Here is a 21,527-nt window from a genome sequence, read left to right on the forward strand (position 1 = left end):
CCGCGGCGGGGGAGGAACCGGAAGCGGCCGCGGCCATCTTAGGATCTGCGGAGACTGGATGCGACGGGTGTGTGAGAACTTGCTCCTGCGGGCGGTGCGAGGCTCCGACGAAGGCGGGGTGGGAATGCTTAGCCCCTCATAAGACCATGCTGGACGTTAGAGCTCCCAAAGATGTAAATTCAGGAACTGAAGGAACAGAACTTTACTTTTTTATATTTTGTTGCCAAACGATCCTTTTGCTCCCCAGCGAAGGCTGTGCTGAGGAAACGCCCCCACCTCAAGGATTCTGCCGTCTTGAGACGCGGGGGCGGCTCTCCACCCCGGTCCACAGCGCCCGGGCGGCGGTGGCCTCGGCCCCAGCCTGGGCTTGAGGCCTTTCGTTTTCCCTCAGGGGAGAGGACCGCTGACTGTTAGCTCACCTAGTCTTTATTGCTCGTGGTGGCTGTGAGGGCGGCTAACGGGAACTTGGGGTTCAGAAATGGAGAGTGACCAGAGCTGAAGGGTAGTTGACACTGAAGCCGAGAGGCCTCAGTTTCAACCTTCAGAACACGCTGGGCCCGGCAACAACGTCTTTCGCCCCATCTGCTCCTTAAAAGAGAACTCAATTGCGGGTGGACTTCCCCTGACCTATCCCCTGATTTCCTTAAGGATGATCTGATGGGTGCCATCCTCTCCCTGTTCACACCCATCACTTTCCTACCTAGGATCTTTTTAATGTTTGTTTTTGAAAGAGATCGAGAATCCCAAGTTGCTGTCAGCGCAGAGCCAGATGCGGACCTCAGACACCAAAGCCATGAGCTCATGACTTGAGCCGAAATCAAGAGTCAGATGCTTAAATGACGACTGAGCCACCCAGCCACCCTTTACCTAGGATCTTTTATTCAGACACAAGAGAGAATGCCAGCAATGTGTGTATAAATATGGTGCTTTAATGAACTCCTTAAATAGAAATGTCAGTATATAAAATATACACTCGGAAGAGACAGTGCCTCACACACCCACTGCATACTCAGGGAAGAAACAGAAATTGGGGTTAAGGAAGCAACAAGAGGAGGTGAGAATGAGGTCTGTAGGCCATTGTGTTAAGACTGATGAATAGCATTTCTCATCTCACAATTTTAACAGTTGGATATCCAAGGAGATGAAACTGCCCTGAAAAAAAGGTAATGTTCTAGGTTGCTTTCGTTTCTTAATTCTTCAAACCACAAGAAACCTATCTTGGGGAACCAAACAGGACAGGGCCAGCATTAGGGAAGGTTAGCACCACCCATCTGCAACAGAAAGTCAGGTCAGTGAGCCTATTGAGCGCTGGAATGTCAAAAGCTGAGACAGCAAGACCAGATAAGAAAAATCGGAAGATAGACAGAAGGCTCCCTCACCCTGGACTGCCCTCTGCCGTGCCCATAAGAAAGACAGTAATTTCAATGGGACTGGGAGAGAATGGTATTTGGGTCTCTTTTCTTGGAGTGATCCTCAGGAGATGTTCTTGGTGTCCATTTCCTTAAAAGCTCCTGGAGACGGGATAGCTCATCCTGGAGGCCGGAGACTGTGGGAGCCGAGAGGCCTTTCTGGGGAGGGGGTGAAGAGAGGCAGAGAGGAATATTATTGTAGCTCTAGCTCCCTGTTTCTGAGATCTGTCCACTACTAGCATCTTTTTTTTTTCTTTAAAGGATAATTAACATACAACATCCTGTTAGTTTCAGGTGCATATTCTAGTGATTTGATATTTTTACACATTACAAAGTGATCCCCATGACAAGTCTAGTTACCATCACCGCTGGCATCTTTCTCTTTTCCCCCTCCAACTGTTCTACTTGATCTGAGCGACAAGCTGTCTGCATTCCCATCATGTACACACTCTCAGACCTATCCACTTGGATACCAACAGGAATAGTACTTCACTTCTCTATCTCCCCAGCCCCTTGCTTTTCCAGCTCCTAGAAACGTTTGGTTTCTCCCAAAACATCTGGTTTAGTAGTCAAACCCATTCTCCTACTCCCAATCCCGGTCTCCCCTCCTCACCTGGACCTCAGGCCTTCCCCTCAAGTAGCAGCGTCTCCACAGCCTGATCTGGGGTCCCAAATATCCAGGCAACAGCAACCCCGGGGGTAAGGGGCAAGCCCCCCAATGTGAGGGGAGCCCCCACTCCTGATCAGCCAGGCTTTCAGAGGAGACAGCTGGTCGAGGGAGCCAACGAGAAGAGACTGCCAGCAGGGAGGGACTGTCGCGCCAAGGACAGAGCTGATTCAGGGGAGTCAGGGCCCCTCTGGAGAAGAGCCACACAGAACTGGGGGGTCCAGGAACCATGAAGCTTGGCTAAAGGGAAAAGAGAAATTCAACTGGCAACCTAGAAACCAGATGACCCCACTTTCCCCAAAATGGGTCAGGAAGGAAATGTCTGTCTGCCACCTACTCACACTGCCTTAGTGATTGAACCACAGGCCTCCCCCAGAGAACTCTCTTAATAGGCTTCAAGCTAGGCCTTAGGTCTCATTAAAGTCAATTTTAGGGAAACTTGTAAAAGGTGTGTAAGAGAAAAACTAATAAAGATGAGAACAAGAAGGATGCCCTCTGTGCTATTCTAGGATTTCTGCCTTGCTGGGGACAGTCAGGAATGTGATGGTGTCAGGAACCCTGGCACTGTCATAAAGAGCAAGACATGTGACAGCTACAGAGGAAGTGTGGGGCCGCTTTCCCTGGGGAACTCAGGCACTGTGTCTTTCCACTTCTCCCTATCTAGTAGGATTAGCCTGTGAGAAAGGCAAGGGAATTTAGGAAGTGTAGACTTCTCACCTGCTGTCTAGGAAGCCACGAATCTGGGCAGTGTTCTGGGTCATAGCCAGGATTATGGAATTGTAGCATCTGTTCACTGCTGTAGCGTAACTCCCAGTCCCAGACAGACAGCTGTGAGTTAACAGAGTTCCCAGCAGGGGGTGGGCAGTACCCTGGGGTATAGGTTTGTGTATAGGAGTTGAACTGGACAGAAAAAACAAGAAAAACGATGGTTAAACAGAAAAATAATCCTTTTCCCGAGTCTGTATAGAAATCATGAAAACGCTCACCTCTTCCTCTGGGAATCAGATGTAGGGTGAAAGTCCAGTCATGAGAATGAGCACCAACCTCCCCCCTTCCCATCCGCAGACCTCACTTCCCATAAATTAAGACTAAACTTCAGAGGGTGCTTCTCCAGGAAAAGAAAAGACCAATCAAAAATGGAAGTCACTGACCTGTCCGCCTTGCTTTCCACGCTCCCAGGGAGTATCTGTCAGGAATGTGAGGGTGTCAGGAACCCTGGCACTGTCATGAAGAGCAAGAAGGAAAAACTCTGAGAATTCAAACTCAGCTGGAAACTGCTGGAGGATCTGCCAGACGCAGTCAAGGAAGAGGAGAAACACTGGAGCCTGAGGAGGGAAATTACGAGGTTAGGAGCGATTGTGGGCACCTAATAGAGGAGGAGGATGGTGATGAGGGACAAGAGACATGACAGGGCCCCTAAGGTCAGGGAATGGAAATCTGGATTGAGGTTAGTAGGGGGTTGTGGTGCTTCATTCATCTAGGTCTCCCTTCAAGCTCAGCCTAATCTCAGGAACCTTCTAACCCAGTTTCACCTCCAGTGAAGTACACTATATAGTTTTCTCATCCTCTTACATCTTTGGTAATACCTCCCCCCAGTACTCTCCCAAAATGATCTCACCTCTTCACTGGCTCTAGTTACCCCAAGTCGGGTCCGGAAGGGATGTCCAGCTGCCACCCACTCTCGCTGCACTAGTGACTGGAAGCCAAGCAGTGTTCGGGCTTCAGGGGCTGAAAGCAGCTGGACGAGTGAAGAGAGGAGGCCATTGAAATCACGATCACCGCGCTCTGGGTGATAAAGAGGGAGAAGGGACAAAGAAGAGGGGCCAAGAAACTAGGGCAGAAGAAAATGAGAAAAGGAAATGTGGCAAGAAGAAGAGAGAGGCATAGAGGGTTAAAGTTTTGGGTAGGTAGTGTTGAGAGGGCAAACAGAAGAGAAAATTAAGACCTTGAATGATTCAGTCCGTAGACTCCACCTGGATCGAAATACCCAGCTTCATGTGCAGGAGGTAGAATCATAAATCTCAGACCAGCTTCTACATTGTCCTTCCCATCCCAACCCCAGTCACCATCCATTGATGGAAGGACGAGAACAGAAGGTGAAGAGCCCTACTGTTAGGGACCACAAGCGATAATAGCACTACAGCTAGTAGGAGTAGTACTACTATGAGGCACAGGTAGCACTGAAGAATGAGTTAGGGCCCGTGGGTAGTTCCTAGTAACAGGAGAAGATACTAGCACTAGAAGAGGGCAAGGAAGACTTACAGGTTTCCCTCCCAGTTGAGTGGATAAAGGAAAAAGGAAGGAATGGAGTACGTTAACCCAAGAAACTCACCTTGTAGTACTACAGAGCGAACCCTGGATGTCACTAGGACCGAGATGTCACTGGCCTTTCGAAGACAAGACCTAGTGGGGCAGATGAGAAAAAGGAGAGAAGAATGCTAAGCCTGGAGGAAGGGAGTGATAGGTCATGGGATGGAATAGAGGCCGACTCCAAAATTCTGCCCCTTCTCCTAAGGAGCAGCAAAAGAGTCTTCTTGGGAAAGAGAAGAATTAGTGCTAGGCCATTTAGGAGTTCAAGTTAACAGAAGGTTGGGGAGGGTTGAATTCTAAATCGTGGCTAGAAAATGAGACAGTACCTGACATAATCCAACCATCGTGTTCCTTCCAGGGCTGAGAGCCATTTCTCCTCAGCTGCAGAGGAATCTGAGAGAGAGTAGAGGGGTCAGAAGGACAGAGATTGGGAGAATTCGGGATGCATGATTCAGGATCTGCCCATGAAGTTACTAAAATTAAATTATACATAGTTGTACAACCTTGGAAATGTACTAAAATTCACCAAACAAGATGGGTGAAGGGTGGGTTTTATGGTATGTAAGTTATATCTCAAAGCTGTTAAAAGACTACTTTGAGGTCAGGTAGACGAGAAATCTGAATCTGTGGGAGGTGGGAGTTGAATAGAAAATGAAGGATTGGGCTGAAGGGTTACCCATCTGTAACAGGCAAAAGGGTATAAACCAGGTTAGGGTCAGCAGACCTAGGGATGGGGTAGGGGTCAGAGGTTATCTCACCAGGCAGGCAAAGAGCCCTGAGCTTCAAGTGAGCAAGCTGGACATCTGCAAGACTAGGCAGCTCATCCACCGTGTCTGCCAGGACAACATCCGAATGCCCGGCCTGGAGCATTGACTCCACTGCTCTGGAGGGGAGGGAGTCACAATGTAAGGGAACGAGTCTGCCCTGAACCTCCAACCCTTGATTCTGCTCATCAAACCTCCCCTCACCTGATATCCTCCTTGTTAGGGTCGTTGGCTGTGTAGAAGCCACCACAGCGGAGAAGATCACTGCCCCCAGGGTGATGCCAGGACAGGCGCTTTAGATGGCGGGAGGTTAGGATCGCCATGGAGAAACTCCTAGCCCCACCCCTGCCACCACACTGACCTCCCTCCACACTGACCTCCCTGACCCCCACCCCCCATAACCAGCTCATCCCAAACCATCACCCTGGTGCTTATTACTGACCGGTCCACGGCCCTGATGGAAGTGTCCAAATGCCCTCCTGACTTCACTGTCCAGAGTTCGCTTAGGGACCCAGAAGTAACGGGGGAGGCTGTGAAATTGAGAGTGTGTCACAGCTTGCCTCAGTGACCTCATTATAATGCAAACCTGTCATTACAAGGAAGTTGCTTAGGAGGGGATTATTCCAAGGAACCTCAAGTTTAGAGATCTAGGCGGTAAGGGGGAAAGCTTTGAGGCTGGAGCTTGAGGGAAGTCCTAGCTTTAGAGGGTCCAAGAACTGGGGGAAGATGGGGAGGGCAGCAGCGGTCGGAGTGGACTTGAGGCTCACCTGGTGGCTATGTCGAACCTCTCATTGACGGTGCTGACCCTCCAGCCCCTGGCCCCCTGCTTTTTCCGCTCGGTCTCCCAGTCGTCTGATGTCTCCAGGAGGGGAATAGGTGGTTGTTTGGTCCCCGAACTCTGGCCTAGGACAGCAGTGAGGCACAGGAAAGAAGGAAGAGGAACCAGAGAGCCTCTCAGCTCTTTTGTCTTCAGCCAGCCTCTCCTCTCTCCGATTCTTTACCGTTCCCTCCCCTGAAGCACCCTCACTCACCAGCCTTGCTCAGGGGTATGCCTGCATACTGCTGGGCTTGACTGTTCTGAGCTCTGGCTTTGACAATGGCCATGGTCACCTGTGGAGGAAAGCGCATCCCAGCCTTTTGGCTCAGACTGAAGAAGTGTCGAGGATGATATGGGGCCCATGTGTTGCTCAACTGTCTTTGCCACCAGCAGAGACATGGGAGAACAGCAAAGATAATCGCCGAGGAAGGGAGCTTCCATGGGTCACGGGGACTGGGTTCCGGAAAACACATCCAGAATCACAGAAGCACAGGATGTGAATTCTCAGGAACAATCTCCTCCAGCCCTCCCTGTTTTTCAAAGGAAGAAGTTTGCCCGCTGTCACACTGCTGATAACTGGCAGCCCGGGACTAGAATTCAGGCCCCTTACTCTCTTGCTATCATTTACCCCAGGCTTTTAGCCTCTCCTTGAGGAGAGAAGCAGGCAGAATTGATGAGAGGGGTCTAGGAGACTGGGGGAGGGGGGGTGCGTGGGAATGCCAGGGAAAGGATCCCAAGGCTCTCAAGAGGAGTCCTTGGGTTGAAGGTCTCTTACCTGAAAGGCCTGAGGCTCTAGTCCTCCAGCCTCAAAAGCAACTCTGAGCAGCCGGAAGTCTCGGCCATGAATGAGAATCTCTTCAGGGATAAATTTAAGTGGGGACCCTGGGCGGAGGAGCTGGACTCTGGACAGGCCATTCACTGAAGCCAAGAGGTAGAAAGCAGCTCAGTCACGGATTAGAGTCTCTCTATGAGACATCTCCCGGCCTGTCCCATTCCATCCCTGTTGCCCTCTGAGAATAGAGGAAGGGTGAGCCCCCAGTGAGACCCTACACAAACACCCCAGCCCCCGCTTACCAGCCTCTAATCGCCCGATGTTGACCAGGGCAAAATCGTATTCCCTGCTCAAGGGAGTCTCCTAGAGGAAGCACAGGACTGGTGCTGAAGACATCTGGAATCTTGCTCACTGTCCTACCTTGGCAACCCCTAACCTCCCTGGAGATCATCCCGACTGACTATCCCTGATACATTCAAAAGACAGCCCTTAAGCATCATTCTCCCTGTCTCACTTGTCTAAATCCTTCTAGACTCCCCTATCCATTTCTCACTAACCATACTTTCCATCGCCCTGTCCCTCTCACCTGACTCCGCTGCCATCCGCGGGGCTGGAAGGTGACCCTCAAGTTGGTGCAGATCAGGGTTCCAGGCAGTTCAGGCTCCAGTCCCTTTCTCACCCCTGGGGCCCATGCTAGGATCTGCTCCCCTACAGGGGAAGAAGGAAAGCCAGGTTATGACTCTTCCCAGTGTCGCCCACACTGGTGTACACCGACTCCTCGGAGACAGGAGGAACTAAAGAGGGAAGATTAAGATCCTCCCCTAACCCCTTATAATGAAAGCCTAGGAGGAGATCACTTGTATTCTTTTATACAGAGGAGGCACTCATGCTATTGAATAAGGAAATGAGATAGAGTCACAGAGTCAAGACAACAGGGATCATCGAGGTCCATGTTCCTAGTCAGCTCTGGACAGAGAAAAGAGCAAGCCTCAGGCAGAAGCACTCTGTGCAGAGGAATACAGAGGTATCTCTGGTGAAGGCTGAAGCGAGACTTGAGCAGGATGAAACGTGGAAGAGTCTTTGCAGGTTGGAAGTATTGAAAGGGAAGCTACTACCTGGGAGGCATCCAGAGGCCACGTGACCGTCAAGCTGCCGACTCCTGGGCTCCAGCATCCCGGTCCGCCCGACACACTTTGGCCCAGAGAGCTGCAAAGGGCGTGGGCTTAATCCCGGACCTCCCCAACCCTGGGGTCTGGGCTCAGCTCAGCAGCCACCAGTAGAGGCCTGCACTCAGGCCTTCGGTGGTGGGGGGTGGGGGTTCAGTGGCTGTCAGGGAGCTTAGGACCCAGTTGGCAGACAGCAAAGGGAGGGGCTGGTTAATGGATAATGAGACAATGAACTTGAGACTGTGAAAAAGACAGACCGAGGTCCATCAACCGAAGTTGATATGGGACACACCATCCTCCTCTTCTAGATCTTTTTCTTACCCCCCTTTTATCTCCAAATCCTCCTCGTTCACACCCTCCTGCCCACGGTCCCCTTCCCTCCCAGGCCCAAGTTTCCTCTCCTTACCCCCATCTCTGGCTCCTCCTTCTGGGGGGCGATGTTGAAACTCTGGCCCCGGCCCCCCCACCACATTTCTCTGGCTCCATCCGGGGACAGAGCCGTGAAGGGTGGGAAACGTTTAGGATGCTCCAGCCCCTTGGGGAGAGGCTGAATCTTGTAGCTGAGAAGAGGGAGGTCAGGGAGAGGGGCAGGGGGACAGCACTATGGGAAAGAGCCCTTTGTGGTGCATGGAGCTCGACTAGGGGTCTTCGAAAGGTGTGTCCAACCCAGCTAGGAGGCTCCTCGGAAACTTCAGTCGACTCTGCAGAGGGCGGGAGAGATGCCCAGCCCCTTAAAGGGGAATGCACACAGTTTTGGAAAAGTGGAGAGAAAGTGGAGGAGCCTGGAAAAGGTGAGGGAAAAAATGGGTGACTGGGGGAAAAAAACCCAGATTCGTTACCCGAGTCCCAGATCCTATGCCTTTTCTGTTGAGGAGGATTGGAAACTATTTGAGGGGAGCAGTAATGCTGAATATTAACCTGGGATATTTGGACTTAGTTTTTTGTCTTCTTGAAGGGGGTGGAGTGGTGGGAGGAAGGCAAAAGCAGTTCAAGCCTCCTTGCTGCCGCCCCTGACACACCCGGGAAAGGTGGTAGGAAATTGGACCTGGGGGGATTTTTGCCTGGAGAAGCCCAAGAAGTGAGGGGAGTTGAGTTAAAAGCATTTTGTATGTCCTTCTCCAGAGAGCATTGAACATACCTAGTGTGGAGGGCGCGGTGACAGTATTGGGGAGAGAAACAGAAGTATCTCCAGGACGCAGATACAGTACAGGTGTTTATGTGCAAGTGCTGGGGTTGGGGGAGGCCAAGGAAAAGTTCTTACCACTCTCACACACACACACACACACTCTCTCTCTTTCTCTCTCACCAGTGGGAAACTAGAGCCCATTCTAGGTACATGACCCCTCCCTGCAACTCAGACACCAGATCTGCAAATTAATGATTCATGTTCAGGCCCTTGAAAGTTGAGGGCTAGAAACCTCTAGCAGTTGTGGCCCCACCCCCACTCTCCCCCCCTGTAACTAGAGAAGCAGAGGTGGGTGGGGAGGACCTTAGGAGGGAAGTAAAGGAACTGCAGCTGATGGATGGTGCCTCGGTAGGAAGCAAAAATTGGCATTTAGATGCGAAAAAGACAGGAAATGGAATACAAAGTAAGGGTTAACGAGCTGCTGTTTATGGCTTTTGAGTCTGTACTGAGGCAGTAGTCCTTAGGTGGGGGCCCCAGTTTTCCAAAGCGACACTCCGCTCTCCTCCCCTCAGCACACACACCCTTCCGGCCTCAGCTTTGAAAGGTCCCTGTCTTGGCTGCTACTCTGGAAAGAGTGAAGATGTTGTGAGACAGGAAGTTAATTGGGAACAAAGAGGCATACACCTGCTAGGAAGGTGGCCCAGAAGCCTTACTCTAGAAGTCCTAAAAGCTGCCAAGCACCCCCAACCCCACCTACTTTCCACGCGCCTCAATCGTTTGGGGAAGAAATCCTTCCCAAGGTCTCTTGCAGCGGCAAGAGCGGTGTGCCACCGTTTGTAATGCCCATCGTCCGCTTTCCTTCTGCCCACCACCCCTCGTTCAAGAGCCTCATTCTATTCTCTAATATTTTTGAGGTACAGCAGCAGCAGCGGAATCCAGAGAAAAACATCAAGGGAATGGGAGGCGGTGGAAGGCAGGCAGAAGCGGGTGGCTCGCATCGGCACAGGGAACGCACAGGGGCAGCAGCTGAGGGCGAACACACCGGTGGAGGTTTTGGTGGATGCAGGGAAGGACGGAGACGCAAGGGGCTGTATCCCATTTTTCCATTTTCAGAATCCTGGTCTGGTTGCAGGTTCGTGCCAAGAGTGAAGGCTGCTGGGAGGGGCAGCTGGAGGAGGGAGGTGGAGCTGAGTGACTCACAGGATGAGTCACAGATCCAGTTATAAGCACAGAAAGAGGCCAAGGTCTTCCCCACCCCCCACTGGTCCGCACGTTGCGGGCGGCCAGCTTCCGTTCCTCTATTCCACCGCCCCGCCCCTTACCCACGTGGCCAGCGAAGGGCGGTGGCCTGGAGAGTACGTGAGCGGCTACGTCATAATAAATATTTTGTTCATCCACTTGACGTACGGGGACAAGACACTACGACCTGCGGGCCGGTATCCGCAGTGAGAGACATAAGAGTGCCTGGATGACTCACTGAATCTACAGCTGAAGAGCCTTTGGCGGACGGGGGGAGGGGGGCGGGTAAAAGTCTGGGGTGCAGGTGATGCAGGCCAGGAAAGGGCTTCTAATCCCGTCTTCTCACGTGTGTCTGGGGCCCTGACTGCTTGGAGAAAGAAGAGGACAGAGTCCAGAGTAACTAGTGCCCAAGTAACTCAGGGACAAGCCTCTTGGAGTCTCCTTTACCGGCAAAGACGGAACGTGCCTGGAAGCTCGGCTGTGTGGTTGTTGAGGAACGAGCGAGACCGGCGAAAGCTAGGTTCTCCGAGATTATTCCGGGCAGCGCCGGACCCCTCCCAAGTTCACAATACGGAGTCACTGCCGATTTTTGTTTTATTGGCCTGTGAGCTTCAGTTTCACTTGGGAGAAACTGAGCCAACCGGAGAGGGTGCGCCCTTCGGCTCCCTCCGGGCTCTGTGCACCGCCGGCCAGGATTAACGCCGTCCCCACCCCACACAGAGATGGACTCTTTTCACAAAAACGGTTTTATATAATCTTTTTATTTTGTTGATAGACTCCTGTATGAGGGGAAAACTTCTGATTAAACCTTTTAACTTTCAACAAAATGAGCACATTTAAGGTAGGAATCTGGAGGCCGCCCCTCTAGTATACGTGCTCCATCAGGGACAGGGTGGAGAATGCAGGGTGGAGGGGGAGCGCTGTCTTAAAGGGGGGAAAAAATAACCCCAAATTATCTCCCCTCTCCAGTAAAAACCTCAGGAAATACCCCAGTGCCCTGAAGCAAAGGAACTAAGTGCACTTAACGTAAGCCTGAGAGATCCCATCCCACAGCCAGGGTTCCAGGGGCTGCCTCCCACCACCCGCATCCCCTTCCTTGGACCCACCCGTTCCTGCCCACATGGGGGTTCAGGCCTCTACCCCTCTTCTCCCTTCTCCCCAGCACAGTAATTGCATGGGCTCGCCTCTCCCACCCCCTCAGATTCCCCAAATACCACAAACCAACCACAGCCTGTTGCCATTTCCCAGGCATTATTCCTCGCCCTCCATCCCACACACCCCCCTCAAAAGAATAAAGCACAACAGTCCATGCGGCCCCACAGCAAAACGTCCCTGGACTCAGGGCCCCTCATCCTTAGGATGGAGAATTTTTCTTAATGCCTCAATAAATAGTTACCTTCCCAAATTAAACAAAAATAATTTATTTCTGAATAAAAGGCCTTGGGGCCTAAATAAAGCCGTTTTATCATACGCCTAGGACACCCCCAGAATTTCCACCATTTTTATTTGAGAAGAGGTCAAAAGGAATTGGGATTGGTTAGTTTATAAATCAAAACAAAAACAAACATGACATGAGGTTTCTGTTTTTGTTCATTTGTCCTCAGTTTTTAAAAACAAAAGTATCAACTAGAATCTAGTAACAAATCAAATCCAAACACAGCAGTCCAGTGGAGAATCACAACTTTCCTGGTTTTATTCTCTGGGAAAACCCCTGGTCCAGGCCAGAACCCTACGCTGCAGACGGGTGTCTCTGGGAAAGCAGGGTGAGTGTGCCAGGTGCCAGCCCCCTGTCGTTCCCGTGCACTTAGGGGACAGGGGACAGTGGTTCCGGAGGCGGTAGTCTCACCCGTGTGTGTGGTTCTAACCCCAGAGACGGGGTGAGGTGAGCAAGGCATTCACTCCCAGCACAAAATGTAAGGGGTCCTCCAAACTCAGTAACCAGCGTACTATTTTCATGCAGTATTCTGTGACAAAACCAATGTAGAAAGTCCACAGTGAACTAAGTATCAAAGTTTTAAAGACGGGATTCAGCCTGCTCAATTCAGCTTGCTTCCCTCACCCTAATCTCAGTCCTGTTGGATCTGTCTTTAAGATTTTGGTATTTTATTCATTATGGATTTTTTTGCAGTATTTTTGAAATACTGCCTTAAAACATCATCTGAATTACTGAGTGTTTCGATCCCCCTTATATTTTGTACCCAAGGGGAGTACTCATCTCCTGCCCAGCCCTGCCCAGAAATACATTCAGCCCCTCCTTTGACCTCATTGCTTCCTGAAAACCATCCTATTTTCAAATAAAAGCCTAAGAGTTAACAGCCACAGGAAATTTTTAAATCAACAGACTTATCAGATTTGAAAAATAAGTGACTTTCAGGTGTGCTGAGGAGAGTGACCTTTCTAAACTGTGAGCGGTTCCAATGAAGAGGATGGTCTTGACGGGCTGTTACTGAGGGGGACTACAGGGTGACAACCTTCCTGACTGTTCCAGGTCCCCGACACACGCATTTGGCCCCCGGCTGACTTAGAGCAGATGTGGGGATTACATTCCATGAGCAGAGTTGGGAGTACATCTCTCAAAAGAGAAATCCACTTACAGAAAAACAGCCCCAGTTAACACTCCGGACACTTAAGTACCCTTACTCCCCGTCCTCACATGCACCCAGGGGTTTAGACAATTGCATAGTTGGTTTTTCTTTCCCCAGGAAAAAAAAAAAAAGAAAAAGGAAAATTGGCCCAGGATAGGTCCTCCAGTTTAAAGCTCTTAGAAATGGTGCTGGCCAGAGTGAAGGCTGTCCAGACTTGTGCTTTGTGCAAAATGCAAAGAAGCCACCCCCCCTCATTCTGTGTCCACAGGTCCACTCCACCCCCTGGGGAACAGGGCTGAGTCAGGGACAGGGGGAAACCCAAGAACAGATCAGCTCATCGGGAGTAATCTGTGATCTGTGGTTACAGTTCACTAAAATATATTTCTCTAACTACCTTTTTTATAAATTGCCCCTAACCCCTAACCCCGAGTTTTAATATCAATCCTATTATCAAAAATATGTCTTCTTACAAAGTATGTTTTTAATTATCTTAATAAACTAACCACAGATTAAGGTCAGCTATGGCTTAACAAAAGAAGCCGGGATGTTAAGTTCATTCTCCACAAGTAGAGGAAGGAGAAAGAATCACTTAAATAGGAAGAAAAAAAATCATTTTTCAAAACATTTTTGCTCACTGGGGTCTTTGTTTCTTTTCCCTAAAATAAAAAGTCAAAATAAGTTGCTTTCTACGGAAATGCAGCAGCAGAAGATGGTAGTGCTCTATTTAGGTTTTTGGTTTTGTTTAAAACAGTCTGGCCAAGAGTCTGTCCTGCCCCCGGCCCTCGCGGGGTGCGCTCCCCCCAGTGTGTGGTTATTGCTAAGTAACAAAAGGGCCACGTGCGCCCGCTCACCGGGAGAAGATCCTGCCCCACAGCTGCTCTTCCCAGCCCTCTCCCCTTCCCCAGAGGGAACTATTTTTCTTTTTTTAATAAACTTAAAGTCGTTTTAAAAACATCACAACCTTAACTTAGCTGAGCTCAGTCCTCACAAAGGATGAGGAAAAGATAGCGGCGCAATCAGCAGTCTCCTCACTGACTAGAACAGATGACCGAGGACTTGTTTAGAAGGAAGTAAAACTCGAGACAAAAAGGATTCCCTGTTTAAGGTCTTCCCTCTCCCATCTCAAAAAACCAATTTAAACCAAGCCCCTCCTAACAAGCCCCGGTGAGCACACATTACTGCCTAGTCTTTCCAGATCCTTCAGGAGGAAGAACTTAACCAACCCTAATTTCTACCTTAATTCAAATCAAGAGCAAATTTATCTAATTTCCCTCCACGCCCCAACTCCACGGTCATGTGCTTTTGTCCAGCCTACAAGAACTTTGGTCTGTTTTGTCTTTTATTGACTGGGAGCCTCCTTTGCCTGCTCCTCCCCCCGACTTCTGCCCACCTCCCCACTCCCACACACTAAACCGTCCCCTCTCTCCCCTTAGCCCTGGGGGGGACCCAAGCAGTCATGAGACAGAATCACCATCTCCCCCCACCCCCCACCCCCGTACCTCCTCAGTCCCACCAAGACCTGCAAAGGCCCAGGTAAAGGCCCAGTGCAGCCCTCCGGCCTCCGGGCCGGCCGACCCTGCCCCGCTCTCGCCAGCCTGCGGCTCCCCGGGGCGCACACACCTCAAAGTTCCTAGCAGGGCTCCCACCGACCTTACCGCATTTGCCCCATTTGCGTGGGGGCTGCATCTCGATGAGCCAGTTAGTTGAGCTTAACTCTCTTTGTTCAGCCCCCTTGCCCTCCGGGGCGCCCCCCTCAGAACCTGTGCACCAGCAGCTCCCCGCCCGGCTCCCGCTCCCTCCTCCTCAGTTCTTCCCTGTAACAGCAGGAGCAGAAGTTGTTGGTCTCGGGGTGTCCATAGAAGCTGCAGTTCGGTTGTTTGCACTTGGTCTGGGCCGGAGGGAGGCCCCGGGGGCCCCCGGCCCAGCCATCTGGCTCGGGCGGGTCTCTGTAGCCATTGCTGTAGGAATCGGCCACGCGGAAGGGGGGTGGCAGCAGCGCGGCCCTGTGGCCGCCGTCCTTGCAGTGGCTGCCTGGCTCCAGGGATGGGACGCAGTCCTGCTGGGGGTAGGGGCGCCCTGGAGGGCACTGTCTGGGGAAGGTGGCGTACGGTGGCAGGCCTCCCCCACAGGGCCCACCCGCCAGCTGCCTGCGGGGCTCCTGGCAGTGCACGCCCGCCCCGGTAGGCCGCGGGATGGTGAAGGCCCCGGGGCAGCTGGCAGAGAAGGCCTTGGACTCCGTCGGGGCGGCTGGCGGCAGCTCCTCCCCGCCGTCGGGCTCTGGCTTCTTGGCTGGAGGAGGCCCGCCGCCACCGGCCCCTCCGTTCAGGAGCCTCCTCTCTGCGTCCTTCTGCTTCTGCTCTGCCAGGAACCTGTCCTCGGCATCGGAGAGGTAGCGCTGGATCATCTCCTCCTGGTACTGGTGCCGGTGCCCCATCTTCAGGGCACCCACAAAAATGAACTTGCCCTCCCCTTGCATGGCCATCCGCAGGATGCTCAGGCTTCGCATCACGTCCTGGCCGTACTTGCCGCCGCCGTCAGCGGCCGACTCGGTCGCCGGCTTCTCGGCCCCGGCCCCGTCCCCGGCCGCCTCCTCCTTGCCGCCCTTCCAGCCCTTCAGGGAGCTCTTCTTCTTCTTCTCCAGGGTGTCAGCGCCCCCGGCCTTGGGGCCCTTGCCAGGCATCAGGCCTCCCATGTTCTTCTTGAGCTTGCTGCCCAGGGTCTTGCCAAAGCTGCCCAGCTTGTTCGCCACGGAGTCTGCGCGCTTCTTGTCTTTCTCCCGGCCGCGCTTGGCCTTCTCCTTCCGCTTGCCGCCCTCGTTGCTCGTGGAGCTGCTGCCCACGGACTCTTTGTCCGACTCCCCAGACTCGGGAGTGGAGCGGGGCTCGTCCCCGGCTGAGGCCGTGGGGGACTCGGGCTGGGCCAGGGGGGCCTGGGCAGAGAGAAGAACAGGGTTGACGGCCGTCCGGCTGGCCAGGCTGAGGGAAGTCCCCAGGGACCTCTGGCTCGCGGTAGCGGCGCCATGGGGACTAGCCAGGTGGTGAAGGGCTGCTGACCCCCCTCCACCCCATCCTGCAGCGCCTGCCCCGGTCCAGAGAAGGGCTGCTGTCTTGGAGGGGAAGGGGTTCCCAGGAGGGATTCTAACTCCGACCTCGGCCCCTGCCACCCGACCCCCTCGGCAGTAAGGACAGATCTGAGCGAAGCCTGACTGACGCCCCTGTGCGGCGGCGCGGGCCTCTCCACCGGACCTCTGGGTAGGAACAGCCGGCCGTACTACGGTCCTCGGTGATAATCCCTCCTGCCACACGCTGCCCGAGGTGAGGCTCGAGGACTGGCCAGAGCCAGGGCCGACCATCCCGCACCCCCCAGAGTCTGTCTACACGTTCAGCACCGGAGTCCATCAGTCTGCGAGTCTGTCAGTCTGCCCTAGTTCCTGTGCTGCTGCTCTGGGGGTAATGAAGACCTCCTCCGAACCTACTGGACAGGGATCTCGTTAAGCTATTCTGCCTCCTCTGGCGCCCACCTCAGAGGTCCACATATACAAGGTTTGAGACACAGTAACGACCATCTCGAGTTCACCTAAAAGTCTAGAAGACTTTTCTTGAGGAATGCGCTGTAGTATCACAAGGAAGAGCTTGGCAGGAGAGGGCTGTGGAAAACGGAAGGCACCAACAGGTAGAAAGGCAGAAAAAGTGTCTTCTGAAATGTACCCAGTTATTCCTAACCCTGAATTACAAGCTACCATTCGGAAGCGATTCGGGAGACCACCACCAGGCCTCCTAAGTCTCTGTTTGCCGGAAATGAGGGGGGAGAAGTCCTCACCTGAGCATCAGAGGACACCGGGATCCACTTCACATTCATGTAGCCATGCAGCAGATGCAATTTGACCTCCAGGGACAGGATTACACTGTGGGGAAGGAGGAGAAGAATTAAGAACATACAGTGACCTTCAGAAAGGAAAGCAGGGCGAGGCAGGCAGGCAGGAGGCAGGATGGGAGAGCCTCCCAGGCTCTTGGGGCTCTCTGGGCCTGAGGAGGTTGGGCTTGAACTACACCAATTAGTGTTGTTATGACCTGGAGGCAAGTCCCTCCACCCTCCCTAACACTCAGGGTTGATAATGGGTGTAGATAATATCTACCCTGTAGGCTTGTTGTAAGGATTAAAACAGTACTTGGAAAGGACCCGGGATAACTTCTATAATACAGGAAATACGTACTGCCCAGTAGCCATTATTATTGTTGCTAGTATAAATATTAAGAGGGAGCTTTTGATATGTAGGTAAGAACATACTTTAAAAGCCATAAACTCAAGAGTTTTTGACTCTCTCAATTGGATCCCCCAGAGAAGGAACCACTGCGCAAGAGGGCAGGGGGGCGCTTTCATATCCATACACTCTTCGCTGGAGGCTGTGGGGGCTCTGGCAGAGACCAAACCCGCTGGGAGGCTCAGGGAGGGGCAGGGGCAGGGAGGACATTTTTCTTGCTATTTCAATTCCAGAAAGGCAACAGTCCAGAGCAAACTACTTCCGTCAATTATTTAAAAGCCCCCCCTTCCTGGGGAACCGGGGTGGCTCCATCTGTACAGCTCAAGACTCTTGATCTCAGGGTTGTGAATCTGAGCCCTATGTTAGGTGTAGAGATTACTTAAAGGATCAAATCTTTAGGGGCATCTGGGTGGCTGAGTTAGTTGAGGGTCCAACTCTTGATTTCAGCTCAGGTCATGATCTTGTGGTTCCTGAGATCAAACCCCTGCATTGGGCTCTTTGCTGACAGCGCGGGGCCTGCTTGGAACTCTCTCTCGCCCTCCCTCTCTTGCCCCTCCCACACTCCTGTGCAGGCACACGCTCGCTCGCTCTCACAAAATAAATAACCTAAAAAAATTTTTTTAATAAATAAACACCCTCTCACTTGGAATGGAAGAAAAAGTGTGATTTGATTTTTTTTTTAATGTTTGCTTATTTTTGAGATAGAGACAGGTGCGAGCAGGGGAGGGGCAGAGAGAGGGAAACACAGAATCCGAAGTAGGTTCCAGGCTCTGAGCTGTCAGCACAGAGCCCGACGTGGGGCTTGAACTCATGGACCGCGAGATCATGACCTGAGCCAAAGTCAGATGCTTAACTGACTGAGCTCCCCAGGTGCCCCGTGATTTGACAATCTGATTTTCTGCTTGCTGTGGGGAGATTCTGGGAGCTGGCAGTAGAAGGACACCCCTCATAGTGTAAGGGAAGACCCAGCTGAGATCCCGGATTCCCAGCTCCCCTGCAGGGACATGAAGCAGCTGCGCGTTGCAAGAATCCTGGTGCCCAACCTGCCCCTGTGTCTCCATCTTCCCCCAAAACCCTGGAGTTACTTAGGGTGTAACTGGCTTCCAAGCTGAGGAAAAGTCCCAGGGAAATGGATGTTTTGTCCACCTGGCGGGTGGGAAGGCGAGGCCTGCCTCACCTGGCCAATCGGACGTTGTCATTGTCGTCTTTGCCCCACTCCCAGGCCTTCCCGGGGTCCACGGCAAAGTGCAAGGGCAGCAGCTTATGCTCCGAATCCGTAAGTGGGATCACAGCTGGGGAGGAAGAAGCATGTCAGCGAGGAGTCTCCCTGAGGAGAGAGGGAGGCAACTGCGCACACACGGGCTGCGTTCGAAAGGAGGCTGAATCCTGCCACAGGTCTCCGAGCCCACGTCCCCGTTCTCACTAGTGAATCACCTTGGCATTAAAAACCAACAGGCTGGCTTTCCCTCACCAGCCAGCGCACAATTTAGGCCACTAATCTCCATGACGCCCCAACAGTCAGTCAAGGGACACTCACGATGTTCTTGCCAGTCAACGTGGATTCGAGGAATTCAAAGTCAGTATCAAGGCAAATACAGCAAAGCATCACTTGGAAGGTTCTATGACCTTAATACATATGCTCTTTACTGCAGAACAAGGAGCAGCAAATACAGGCAGGTGACTGTGTTTTTCCCAAAGCTGCTTCTAAAAACAGGATTTCTGTTTCATTTAAAAACCCCGCTTTATGTTTAGCTTTGTAACACAGGGTCCGGGCTCGCATGTCACTTAACTCTGTCCTCCTACGTTCTCTCCCACTTCGGTCGTTCCAAGTGACAAGAAAGCAGACTGAGACCCCACAGCCACCAACACCGCCTCCAGCACCTTGTTCCTTGCCGTTCTCCTTCTGCTCCATGGACACAAGTGCGGAGAAGTGGGCCTGGTCGTAGGCAAGCACCAGTGGGGAGCGGTGGCACTGGCTGGCCGGGACCTCCAGCGGCAGGTAGATCCCCCCGAAGGGTATAGGGGCGAACGCTGCAGCAAACCGCAAAGGCCGTTACCCAGGAAGGGTTCCCGCACCCACTCGACCAAGTCCGTCCCCGCATTCATTAGTTCCAGGCCCTCGTTAGTTAATCATTCTTTCCTAAGAATTCACCAATTCATCCCAACCACTTAGCTCTCAACCCCGAGAAGCTGGCCGTGAGCTAGCGGGTCCCTTGCTTCTCCCCAGGGGGCTGTGGCGCCCCTTCCCCCCACCGCCCTTGCCTAGCCAAGGCTCTGCAAACACAAGGCGCTCAGGGCAGCAACAACGGCCGACTCACCTTCCCCACCGGAGTCCCTCAGCATGGTGTCGGCCACCACAACGATGGGCCTCCTAAGCACGTGGGCGAGGACAAAGACGTGGAATTCTTCTAGGCTCTCGTATACAGGCTCCTCCGAACTCTCCACCCTAGAGTTGCAGGAGAGGAGATTGTGGGGGGGAAGGGGAGAGAACACAAGACGCCCCTGAAGACCAGTTCCGCAAAGACGAAAAGAGGAACGTCCAGTCCTGGTTTTCTCATCTTAAGGCTGCTGCGAACACCGCTGATAACGTTACACTATCTCTGTGCCCATTTCACAGATGGGGACATCCAAGAAAAGAGATTTGAAGGCCCTCCGGTTAAAGTAGAATTAGGAATCGGGAGGTAATCCCTCTGCTAAAACCAAGCTTGGTCAACAGCCTTCCCCAATCCACTTTACGCTACGGCTCGGCACACGGTTGTGTAGCCTCACTTTGCCTACCACAATCACCCACATACCGCACACACCATGTCCTACATGCACAAAAGAAACAAAACTTCCTCTCTGTACGCTCCCTTACGTGAAGAATGGCAAGTCACCTCACCATCTACCTCATGGCCTGATCAGACATCTGTGACAGATTTACTCTTCCTTACCTCGCACCTTCAATTAACTGCCCGCCTCAACCAGCTCCACCTCTTCTGTGTCTCTTGTACCTTGTCCTCTGGCCTGTCTGTGCCCCACTGCTCATAGTCACACCCATGGCCCTCTCCCCACGTTACCACAGCCGCCCCATCTCACTGCCGCCACCTCATCACCCACTCTGCTGGCAGTGCGTTCTGACACCCGTCACTCGCCTGAAACAATGTTATGGGGCGCTGGGTGCTCAGCTCCGATGTGGACCTCCGGGCCTGAGCTCAGTCCCATGCCGCGGGACTTCCTTAGAGTGCCCGTCCCCGAGTCTGCATCTTAACAAGCCTCCCAGATTATCCTTACACACAATGAAGTTCGGGATGGGTTATAAGTTTTAACTTTGTGTTACAGAAAGTTTCAAAATTTTAACACATTCAAAACTAGAAAGAATATTACACCTAGACTTTCATGTGTCCCTCACCCAGCCTCAACAGTTACAATACAGATGGTCAATGTCATGCTCACCTAGACCTTGATCTGTTACCTCCCACCCCCATGCCACTCCACCAGATTATTTTAAATCAAATTCTAGACGTATCATTTCATCCACAAATTTTTCAGTTTCTATCTCTAAAAAATAAGAATTTAACAACAATGAAACATGTAGACATTGTTCACATTTCACCAACTGTCATAAATGTCCATATGTTCCCACTTGTTGATTCGTCTAAGTGTCTTTAACCTTACATTCCCTGTTCCTTTTTATTTTCCTTGCAGTGGATTTACTGAGGAAACGTAGTTAGTTGTCCTAAAGTTTCTCTGGATAGGATATGGTTTTAATTCCGTAACGTGGTACAGCAGAAGCCTCAGCAGAGCACCCGGAACTCCGGCCACCCAGCCTAGTCGATCGCTCCATACTGCGTGCTCTGTGTTCCAGCAATGCTGAACGGCGTGTAGCTCTCGGAACATACCATGTTATATTGCCTTTGCGAGGGCCCCTCTCTTTCCTTCTAACAGCCTCTTAGCATCAAGTTCTTTGGACACGGAGGACTCAGTGACGAGTATTCCCCACTCCCCGTCTCAGCCATACTTACCCACCACAGTTGGCTCCGTTGGTACCTAGGTGCATGCGGGGTTCACTTGAGGCCAGCTTGATCAGCTCGTTCCATTCCTTCTGCCACTCATCCTCTGTGTAAACCAGCCCCGACTGTGTGAAAGGGAGGCAGGAGAGATGGAGCAGTTAGAGGCTCAGTTCTCAAGGCAGTAGCTATTCAACTCAGCCACACTGTCCCACTCCCTCTTCTCTTGGTCTTGGCTTGTAGCCTGTACTACAAAGTCACAGCTCTTCTCCCCTTCCTACAGGATCCACAGAAGTTTATGATCTCTCACACTTTTTCCATTCTTTCCTAGCCCGTTGCAGTCTAGCTTCTGTTTCTGTCCTCAGCCTACACCCCTTACCCCATTTACACCACTTCACCCAATTGACTCCGGCAAGGACAAT

The 21,527-nt window shown here is 52.2% G+C and overlaps 2 protein-coding genes across 6 annotated transcripts in view; both read right to left on the reverse strand.

The window, feature by feature from the left end:
• Positions 1 to 835: 835 nt before the first annotated feature.
• MTMR11 (myotubularin related protein 11) lies at positions 836 to 10,183 on the reverse strand. Its single transcript, XM_039246304.1, is given in 19 exon segments — positions 836 to 1,432; positions 1,434 to 1,568; positions 2,023 to 2,316; positions 2,794 to 2,976; positions 3,228 to 3,401; positions 3,695 to 3,861; positions 4,409 to 4,479; positions 4,713 to 4,779; positions 5,145 to 5,269; positions 5,355 to 5,443; positions 5,593 to 5,680; positions 5,918 to 6,053; positions 6,182 to 6,260; positions 6,743 to 6,885; positions 7,042 to 7,102; positions 7,326 to 7,447; positions 7,855 to 7,945; positions 8,312 to 8,687; positions 10,074 to 10,183. Coding segments are annotated over 18 exon segments (2,148 nt in total). The 5' UTR covers positions 8,378 to 8,687; positions 10,074 to 10,183; the 3' UTR covers positions 836 to 1,375.
• A 4,375-nt stretch (positions 10,184 to 14,558) lies between these two features.
• The window catches only part of OTUD7B (OTU deubiquitinase 7B), a 51,463-nt gene continuing 44,494 nt past the window's right edge, over positions 14,559 to 21,527 (reverse strand). For all 5 annotated transcript variants that reach the window (XM_039246301.1, XM_039246299.1, XM_039246302.1 and 2 more), the window contains exons 7-12: positions 21,121 to 21,233; positions 19,435 to 19,562; positions 18,998 to 19,147; positions 18,294 to 18,408; positions 16,675 to 16,759; positions 14,559 to 15,784 (exon numbers count right to left, since the gene is read on the reverse strand). In XM_039246301.1, the coding sequence (XP_039102232.1) occupies positions 14,609 to 15,784; positions 16,675 to 16,759; positions 18,294 to 18,408; positions 18,998 to 19,147; positions 19,435 to 19,562; positions 21,121 to 21,233 (1,767 nt within the window). In that variant the 3' untranslated portion in view covers positions 14,559 to 14,608. The remainder of the gene's footprint in view (positions 15,785 to 16,674; positions 16,760 to 18,293; positions 18,409 to 18,997; positions 19,148 to 19,434; positions 19,563 to 21,120; positions 21,234 to 21,527) is intronic.

The sequence above is a fragment of the Hyaena hyaena genome, unplaced genomic scaffold (genome assembly GCF_003009895.1).
Source record: "Hyaena hyaena isolate Hyena2069 unplaced genomic scaffold, ASM300989v1 scaffold_284, whole genome shotgun sequence".
NCBI lineage: Eukaryota > Metazoa > Chordata > Mammalia > Carnivora > Hyaenidae > Hyaena > Hyaena hyaena.